Source organism: Arachis hypogaea, chromosome 20 (assembly GCF_003086295.3).
Source record: "Arachis hypogaea cultivar Tifrunner chromosome 20, arahy.Tifrunner.gnm2.J5K5, whole genome shotgun sequence".
NCBI lineage: Eukaryota > Viridiplantae > Streptophyta > Magnoliopsida > Fabales > Fabaceae > Arachis > Arachis hypogaea.
Genome location: NC_092055.1, coordinates 118,869,418 through 118,878,956, shown reverse-complemented (window position 1 = coordinate 118,878,956; position 9,539 = coordinate 118,869,418). Strand labels below are relative to the sequence as shown.

The window sequence follows — 9,539 nt, the reverse complement described above, 5'->3', positions numbered from 1 at the left end:
GTCTTTCTTTTATTTTTATATTAATTATTAACTAATGATTAGTCAATTTTCTTGATAATATTCGTAACTTTAATTTTTTATTTTTATTCAATTTATTAAGTTACGTTATTATTAGTTTAAATATTTTTGTTATTTTTGTAAAAATTTAAATTCAACGTATTATTAGAAATTTTCTCATGGTTTCTAAATTAAATTTTAATTCAATTTGTTAAGTTAAATTATTATATAAATCACCACAATTTTTTATCAGCGCGTGTAAAATTTAAATTCAAAATTTTATTAGAAATCTTATCATGGTTTTTAAATCAAAATTTAAATTCACTTTATTAAATTAAATTATTAGTTAAATCATCGTAAATTTATTATTAGCGTTCCTTAATTCTTGGACAATAATAATAATAATAATAATAATAATAATAATAATAATAATAATAATAATAATAATAATTTATTATTATTATTATTATTATTATTATTATTATTATTATTATTATTATTATTATTATTATTATTATTATTATTATTATTATTATTATGTTTTTCCAGGATGCTATGTTTCATAAAAAATGAAAAGAATTATTTTTCACGTACATGCATTTTTTTATATAAGTCTTTACAAGTTATTTATATTCACGGGCTTTGTACTGTTACTGTACGTTCTTCTTCTTCGTTATCGTCGTCATCAACACCACCTCTTCCTCTTCCTCCTTTTTTCGTTGGAATTTTTTCTCCTTTTTTTTTTCTCTTTCTCCACCATCATCAATTATCTCATTGTTGAAGATAATGAATAATTTAGGTCTAGATTGTCAATTGAACCAGAATGAAATTGATTATTGTTTTGAATCCAATCAAGTGGATGAAGTGTGATTGAATTCAGAAGAAAAAAATTGTAGCATTAGAGGAAATATTTTTCTGTATTTGCAACAAATTTGAGTGTAATACGAAGATATTTGGGTGTATTTTTATTCTGATAAGTTCTACATAATTCAAAACTCATCCTCTTCCTCCTCCTCACCTTCTCCTGCTTCTTCTTATTTTTTTCATCATCATCATCATCACCATATTCTTCTTCTTCTTCTTCTTTTTTTATTTATCTTTTCCTTTTTGTTTTACCTTCTCAAGTTTCTTCTTGTTTTACTCTCTTAACAAGAATAAAAAAATCAAACAAAGAAGAAGAAGAAACATATAATACTGTAAAAATTACTTAGAAGAAGATAAATTTACATTCATTTAACTAAAAGAAAGAAAGAAATAAGGAAAAAAAGAAAAAATGCAGCATTAGAGGAAATATTTTTCTGTATTTGTAGCAAATTTGGGTATAACACGAAGATATTTGGGTGTATTTTTAAGAATTTTGGGTGTATTTTTATTCTAATAAATTCTACATAATTCAAAACTCTTTCTCTTTCTCCTCCTCATCTTCTACTACTTCTTTTGTTTTTTCATCATCATCATCATCTTTTTTTTTCTTATTCATCTTTTTCTTTTTGTTTTACCTTCTCAAGTTTCTTCTTGTTTTACTCTTTTAACAAGAATAAAAACAAAAAAATCAAACAAAGAAGAAGAAGAAGAAACACATAATGGTACAAAATTACTTGAAAGAGGATGAACTTACATTCATTTAACTAAAAGAAAGAAAGAAATAAGAAAAAAAGAAGAAAAAAATGCAGCATTAGAGGAAACATTTTTATGTATTTGCAGCAAATTTGAGTGTAACACGAATATTTTTTCGTGTAACACGAATATATTTGAGTGTATTTTTAAGAATTTTAGGTGTATTTTTATTCTGATAGGTTCTGCATAATTCAAAACTCTTCATCTTCCTCCTCTTCGTCTTCTACTGCTTCTTTTTCCTCATCTTCTTATTTCATTTTCTTATAATTCTTCTTGGGAAAAAAAATCAAATAAACACTACAAGAAACAGTGTAATTATCGACGCCAAAAATCAACGGTCAAATTTTCCGTTGATATTTTTCGACGGCTTGTCGTCAATAAAATGAAAAAGAGATAATTAGAAATAAAATATTAAAATCGTCTATTTTTCTAGCAACCTTCTATCATTTTGATATTCTTGTCACAATATGGATGAAGCAGTGGTTGAAAATTTTTTTTCTCTAAAATCGACGAACTGGGTATTTTAATAATTAAAATATCGATAGCTTTTGTCGTCGATAAATTTAGACAATGAAGATTTCTTTTTTGAATTAAGTGAACGGTATAGATTTATTATATAAAATAGACAGCTAAAAGTGTTGATTTTTATTTTAACTAAAATCAACAAAAAGGCCGTCAATATTTAACAACAAAAAATCACTCCCGCTTCTCTCGTTTCACTCATTTCCCAAAAAATTAACCCCAAACCTTCGGAAAATCAGAGTTTAGAGTGAGTCTTCTTCTTCTCTTCCAACACCTGAGAGTAGAGACCAGAGTTTAGAGTAAGTCACGATTATGGAGAGAGGCAGATAGCAGAGCTTCTTCTTCTTCTTCTTCTTCTCCTCTGCCGAGCTCGCCGTCGCGCCATCCTCTTCATGTAAGTTCACCTCTCTCTCTCTTTCTCTCTCTCTCTCTCTCTCTCTCTCTCTCTCTATCACATTGTGATTTGTGAATCTGCATGTAAGTTCTTCTTCTTCCACAGATTCGTCGTTGCAACGTCTTTGCCGGGAGCTGTCGCTGTGAGCCTGTCGCCAGAGCATGTCGCCGTCGCAGCTTCTTGTAAGTTCCTTTCTGTCTCTCTCTTATTATTATATTTATTTTTGTAATTCTTGTATCTACTATTTTCATCATGAAATTCTGAATTTGCATTGTTAAACCTAATTAGCAATAGCATAATCAATTCATCACATTACTTCAGTTCAACTAGTTTGACACATTAATTTTACAATGTGATTAGATAAAACAAAATTTTAAAGAAGAAAAGAAAAACACTTGCTTGCTTAGTATTAGGAAAAGGTAGAATACTAACTTCAGATTCAGTTACAGATTTCAAGTAAGTAAAGAAAGTATTGTGTATTATATAATTAATCTTTATGAATATTGCTCATAATATTAATTGCTCTGTTTATTTTGATTTACTTATTGAATTTTCATCTTTTCTGCTAGTTTTACCATGAAGTTGAGTATGCAAATCATTACTCTTCCCTTGGTGTTCTTGTGAATGATGTGTACCTTCTGAACTTCACAAATGGAATCCAACTGAGAGTTAGAATGACACTTGGATGTGGATATGATCATCTATTTCAAGAGCATTCATACCATCCATTGGATGGAATGCTTGGTCTTGGAAGGGGAAGATCAAGCTTGGTTTCACAGCTTAATAGTCAGGGTTTGGTTAGAAATGTAGTTGGACACTGCTTGAGTTCAGAAGGGGGAGGCTATATCTATTTTGGTCATGTTTTTTACTCTTTTAGACTTACTTGGATTATTTAGAAATGTAAGATTATTTACTTATTAACATGGTTCTTTTGTTGAATTTCAATTGTATAGTTAAATAAGGAGTTAGCTTGGAAGCCTTTAAAAGAAGCACATGATGATCACACTCTCCCTCAATGTTGGCATGGTAGAAGACCTTTCAGAAGCATACATAAAGTTAGAAAATACTTCAAGCCTATGGCACTTTCTTTTGCTGGCGGCGGCCGAAGTAAAGCTCAGTTTGAAATCCCTCCTGAGGCACACCTCATAATATCAGTGAGTCACCACAACTAACTAATGAATTCTTTCTGTGTTTAAGTATGTCACTTGTGCTAATGTTCATGAATTGTTGTTAACAGAACATGGGAAATGTTTGCTTGGGAATCTTAAATGGATCTGAAGATCTAAACCTAATTGGAGGTAACGAAGGTTATTACTATTTTCATTCTTTTGTTTTTTATCTCAGTTTTTTTTTTTATTATTTTAAAAGATAAGAATAATGGTCGTGTTCATGCTATTTGATGTTATTTTAGTTTCATTTAAGCCAAATCTTTTAATGAGAGTTCTATTCATGTTAAACTGATTCATGTTTGGGTGCTAAATACTATCCTTACCTTCATATTTATGATCTACCCCTAAATAGGTACTTCTATAGTTCAAATGAGCTCTGTTTGTTAATTTATTACAAGCATTTTCGATTGCCAAAATTGTATTTTGATAAAGACAAAGTGAACCATTCAAAGGTTATCCGCAACCAAAAGATAATTTTAATCTTCAAATCTTATTAGGTATAGGTAGACTTCTCTTACTGTGCAAGTAAACTAGGATCAGCCACGTTAGTTATGACAGTTAAGTTGGTTACAAGATATAGCAAGGTGAAAACCCTGACTTAGTTACAAGAGTGTTAGTAAGTGAAGTTAGTTAGCTAAAGGTACTATATAAGCAACACTTCTCCCTTTTGAAATGTGTGGTTCACCATTGTAAAGCTGATGCTAAATCTCACCTTTCTCTTCTCCCTAAAACTCTCTATTCTCTCAACTCTCTTTATCTCCTCTTCACTTTTTGTTTTCTGGTTTTGAGTCACAAATCCCGAGGTTTAGGGTCCATTTCTTAACCTGGATAGGTTCAGTTGGTTTAAACTGAAAAATATGTATAGACCTAATCTATTATCGCATACAAGGCATAAAATTACATCTGTTCTATTCTTGTGTTAATTACTTAATTTCTAAAGGTTGGTTCATGTTAAACTGATTCATGACACCCCACATCAATTTGTGAAAGTAGTAGAAAAGCTAAAAAATTTATCAATATAGAATGAAAGGAGTATTTGTATTTGCATTGGTTTATTGAGGAATTGGTTACTCATTGTGTTAGTTACTTTTGTTGTCTTAAGGTGAGGTAATTGGTAAGGAGGTTTGATGAGCCACAGAAATACAAGCCATTTGTGAGTAGGTGTGTGGCGAAGGGGAACCTTGAGATTGGGAGTTTAAGAGAAGTTGATGTTAAGTCACGGCTACCTGCCACTACCAGCACTGAGAGATTGGAGATTCTTGATGACAATCAGCATATTCTTAGTGTAAGGATCATTGGTGGTGATCACAGACTCAGGGTATGTAACTATGAACTATATGTTCAAGGTGGCATTTACGTTGGTCCCTCTTAATGTTTGTCTAACACAATTATATTTTTTTTTTTTGCAAAAACACCCTTAGTCAATTATTATAACATCAGAACTATATCTCTTATTTATTACAAGAATAACCCAATATTAATCATTTACCATCATATCCCTATTTCTTTATTGAGCCAATTAAAATTATATTAATGACTAATTTAACAAAACACCAAAAAATCTGAAACCTTTTAGGGTTCATATGGAGCACGCACCTGATAATGGAGGCAGCAATGGCGGTTTCGACAGTGGCACAAGAGAAGTGCGACCACCGGTAAGTCCTCTCTATTGCATGAATATTGTATTTTATCACATAGTTTCTTCTTCCTTCCACATTAATGGTTCCCTGTTCATTTTTTCATAAATTTAAATCCGTTTCTTGTACATATTTGTTGATATTTCCTGCTTGGACACTGATGTTTTTTCTTCCTTTTGTTTGTTTAATCGATATTGAGTTTGATAGCATAAGGGAGATTGTTTTCTACATTTTCAACGCTTTCTTCTATTTTTACTTATTTTAGAATTTAATAAGTTAAAAAAAATATAGAACCAGAACAGTGCTATTATTTTCATGTTAGTGGTCTCTGCACTTTGATTTATTAGAATACTATGTGTTTTATATTTTTCCGGTTGCAAATAAAATTGCTAAGTAGGATCTTGAAGTGGATGATAAAATGGAAGAAAGAGTATTCTTTGATGAGATGATAGAAGAGTCAGATGATACAGAGGAGGAATTTCAAGGAATGTATCAAGATGAAATTGAGCAGGAAGCTGTGAATTCTGAGGATTTAGGGGAGCAAGAATTTCAAGCAATGTTTGATGGGAACGATTTTTCACATGGGGTGGATGAATTATATCGAATAGAAGATATTGAAAATATTGCCATGGTTGATTTTCTGAACATAGGTGCTCATGAGATGGAATGTTTTCATTTTCCTAATCTTCAGATTGCATTTGATTTCTATAACCATTATGCGAAATCTGTTGGTTTTGGTGCTAGAAAAAGTAAGACTTGGAAAAATAGCAAAGGAGAATATGTGAAGCAATTGTTTGTGTGCTCTTGTGAGGGATTTAGACCAGAGAAATATTATAATATGGAAAACAGAAAAAGGGAGCCAAAATCTGAGACTCGTTGTGGTTGCCTGGCTAGGTTTGTAGTTCGTTTTGTGGCTTACACTGGAAGATGGCATGTGGCTTTGTTTGTTGAATCGCACAATCATGATTGCCTTGATCCTAGGTTAGTTGGTTTCCTTCCTACACATAGAAAAATAGCAGAAGCTGATGCTAGTCAAATGAACAACATGAAGGATGCAGGCATTAGCACACCCCATATATATGCTATGTTAGCTAATCAAGCAGGTGGTTATGAAAATGTTAATTATACCTTAAGGGATATGTATAATGAGATTGCTAGGCGAAGGTGTCATGTCCTGGGTGATGCTAGAGCGGCATTGCGATACCTCAAAAACCAGAAAGCTGAAGATACAAACCTCTATTATGAGCACATAGTTGATGCTAAAGGGGTATTGCGAGCTCTATTTTGGTGTGATGGAAGAAGCAAATTAGATTATGAAGTATTTGGAGATGTGCTTGCCTTTGATGCGACATACAAAAAGAACAAGTACTTATGTCTAGTAGTAGTATTTTCCGGTGTGAATCATCACAACCAAACAGTGGTATTTGGAAGTGCTCTAGTTACCGATGAGAGTAAGGAGGTCTACGTGTGGTTATTACAGCAATTATTGGCAACCATGAAGGGAAAATCACCTGTATCTATGATTAAAGATGGTGCTCCATCAATGAGGTTTGCAATTGAGACGGTATTCCCAAATGCCTATCATAGATTATGTGCTTGGCACCTCATTCGGAACGCCACAAGTAATGTTAGAAACCCAAAATTTACATCTATGTTTAAGAAGTGCATGCTAGGAGATTATGAGATTAGTGTGTTTGAGCAGAAGTGGTTTGGAATGGTTGAGGAGTTTGGTGTAGCTGAAAAGAATTGGATTATTGACATGTACGAGAAAAGGCATATATGGGCCACTACACATATTTGAGGCAAGTTTTTTGCAGGATTTAGGACACCTTCTCGATGCGAAGGTTTGCACTCTATTATTGCAAAATATGTTAAATCTTAATACAATTTGGTTGATTTCATAAAGCATTTTAAGCGGTGTCTTACCTTCCTAAGATATAAGGAGGTTGAAGCTGACTATGTTTCCATATCTGGTCTTCCGATACTTAAAACAGCATTAGAACCTCTGGAAAGGTGTACATCAAATTTTTATACACGAGAGATATTTTTTATATTTCGACCAATGCTTGTTAGGGCTGCAAGAATGAAGGTTGTGCAAGATGTGGCATTTGATTCATTTGTACTTTATACAATATCTAAATATGGAAGTCTAAATAGTTCATGGGAGGTGTCTGTAGATAACGAAAGGATGAAATTTAATTGTTCATGCTTAAGGATGGATTCTTTTGGAATTCCGTGTGAGCATATAGTTTGTGTGCTAGTGTTTCTTAACATCCTTGAGCTGCCAAAGTCTCTTGTGTTGACAAGATGGTCGAAGAATGCCAAGACAAGCACTTTCGATTCAAGTGGCGTTACTTGGGAGTCTATAATATTGAGTCAATATGGATGCTTGATGGATTGGTGTCGGCAGTTGTCCTATGTCGCTAGTCGAAGGCAAGAGAGATTCTACCTTGTTCAAGATACTGTTATGAGCCTAATCGAAGATTTTAAGATTGAAGATGAACAAGAAAAGCAAGTTGGTGCTGAAGCTGATGATTCATATGGTATTTTTCCTAAGAATCCACAAAATTGTAGGTCTAAGTGTCGTCCTGGTGAGAAGGTAAAACGAAAACCACAATGATGTAGTATTTGTCGCATGGAAGGGCACAATAAAAAATCTTGTCCATTGGCAAAGGACATTCAGCAGCAGACCAATGCAACTTCTTATGGTATAAATAGGAACCATGTTGAGGAAGGTTTGGATGCAGATGCAGAAATGGTAATACTTGCTATAATGATTTGCGTACCACAACATATTAATTATATAATTTTCATTAATAAGAGTGGAGATTGATCAATATTTTATTTGATATTGCAGGAATTTTGGGCATCTGATCTTGAAGAAGATTATGAAGAACAAGAGTTTTGGGCAGGAGATTTTGATGCAAGTGCCGACATGGAACTTAGTAAAGAGTTCTCGATGTAGTATTATATAAATTATTATTATGTGATATTTGAATAAAACTTGAGTAATTGAACTTTGTGTATGAATTTTCATGATGAACTTGGTGTTATTTGCTTAATTGCTATGAAAAAAGTGAGATTTGAGACAAGATTGGTATATTTACAATAATGAGTACATTTTGAGTTACGGCTTACAAGAGACGGTTTTGTGATCCTGTAATTGTAAGATGCAGAACTCAGCAAGAAGAGTCTTATTATGATTAGTTAAGGCGTGAAAGATTGTAAAAGAAGTGCAGTTGGGTTAATTGTGAAGAAGGTTCAATACGGTTTGAGGACCCTCCAAAAAGGTTGTTGCTTGCGCTTTTGTATACTGACATTACTCTCTGTTCTTCTTAGCTTTTGTATGAATTTTATTGAGGAATATGTGCATGAAAGTAGATAGCTTATATTTAATGTATGGTTGCAGTAACAGTTACTCAAGGTTTGTGTTGTACTCATCATGGTCTTTGCACTTATCTTCATTATGGTACAGCTTAAACAACATCACCTTGAGTGATCTCTCTATGTTGCCAGAAGTCTTGGTTAGTTCTTCCATAGACTTCTTTAGCTCTCCTAGCTCCTTCACATCTCTCCTCAAGTCCTGTAAATAAACAGCACCAAGGTCTACGTTAATGGCTAATCAAGTCGGAAGTGGAGACTTATTTAAATGATTTTATTCCTTTGGATTATTGGATTAATATAATCTAATGGCTAACATACTTCAATTGCACGAAATAACTCATCTATAGAAACATTCTGCAGTTGCGGCGATGTCGGGTCTTGTGTAGGGGTTGCACTCGTTGCAACAAATTCCACACCATTTATATGCATAAAAGGGTCAGCTTCAAACTTGCAACCAAATATTAGAAACATTTACTGTCACGTAAATATTGAAATTGATAAAAAGTAAATTTATTTACTTGGAATTTGAGACCGAATCAGGTGCAACTGCAGTGACATTCTCTGCAGTGGCCATTAAAATTGTAAAACGTACTGCCGACAAGGTTAGGTTAGTTGACAACAAATAAGGTTTACAACTGGCTGGCCGTTATGGATTTTATAAAGGAACAATTACAGGAAACAAATCGAGTGAAATTAATTGAGATATCCCGAGATTTTATTACATTTAATTCAAAAAACATTTAATTCAATATCAAATACAGAAACTTGCTATCACATTAATGAGCATTCAATTTTTTAAAATACCTGGATGTTACTCTA

At 32.6% G+C, this 9,539-nt stretch overlaps 2 protein-coding genes across 3 annotated transcripts; both read left to right on the top strand.

Annotated features, from left to right (window-relative positions):
- The first annotated feature begins 2,324 nt into the window (after positions 1 to 2,324).
- On the top strand, positions 2,325 to 8,468 carry LOC112782259 (protein FAR1-RELATED SEQUENCE 5-like). 2 transcript variants are annotated; one of them, XR_011879006.1, is made up of 8 exons: positions 2,328 to 2,530; positions 2,636 to 2,712; positions 3,484 to 3,684; positions 3,768 to 3,828; positions 4,802 to 5,017; positions 5,276 to 5,354; positions 5,734 to 8,094; positions 8,194 to 8,468. XR_011879006.1 is itself a non-coding variant. In XM_072230283.1 (7 exons), the coding sequence occupies exons 6-7, from the start codon at positions 5,283 to 5,285 to the stop codon at positions 7,135 to 7,137; spliced, it is 1,476 nt and encodes a 491-aa protein (XP_072086384.1). In that variant the 5' UTR covers positions 2,325 to 2,530; positions 2,636 to 2,712; positions 3,100 to 3,684; positions 3,768 to 3,828; positions 4,802 to 5,017; positions 5,276 to 5,282; the 3' UTR covers positions 7,138 to 7,661. The 2 variants fall into 2 exon arrangements, 1 of the variants encoding a protein (XP_072086384.1); XM_072230283.1 differs by lacking the exon at positions 8,194 to 8,468 and having other exon boundaries at positions 2,325 to 2,530; positions 3,100 to 3,684; positions 5,734 to 7,661.
- Positions 2,692 to 5,071, top strand: LOC114926134 (aspartic proteinase Asp1-like). Its single transcript, XM_029296628.1, has 6 exons — positions 2,692 to 2,712; positions 3,100 to 3,390; positions 3,484 to 3,684; positions 3,768 to 3,828; positions 4,802 to 4,806; positions 4,874 to 5,071. The coding sequence occupies exons 1-6, from the start codon at positions 2,692 to 2,694 to the stop codon at positions 5,069 to 5,071; spliced, it is 777 nt and encodes a 258-aa protein (XP_029152461.1).
- Positions 8,469 to 9,539: the final 1,071 nt, after the last annotated feature.

What these genes read in the sequence shown, in the direction of transcription:
- LOC114926134 (XM_029296628.1), top strand. Translation starts at nt 2,692, where the DNA reads ATGTCGCCGTCGCAGCTTCTT. An exon ending in TGTCGCCGTCGCAGCTTCTT is followed by an intron (nt 2,713 to 3,099) that starts GTAAGTTCCTTT and finishes CTTTTCTGCTAG; the next exon opens with TTTTACCATGAAGTTGAGTA. An exon ending in GCTATATCTATTTTGGTCAT is followed by an intron (nt 3,391 to 3,483) that starts GTTTTTTACTCT and finishes TCAATTGTATAG; the next exon opens with TTAAATAAGGAGTTAGCTTG.
- LOC112782259 (XM_072230283.1), top strand. Translation starts at nt 5,283, where the DNA reads ATGGAGCACGCACCTGATAATGGAGGCAGCAATGGCGGTTTCGACAGT. An exon ending in CAAGAGAAGTGCGACCACCG is followed by an intron (nt 5,355 to 5,733) that starts GTAAGTCCTCTC and finishes ATTGCTAAGTAG; the next exon opens with GATCTTGAAGTGGATGATAA.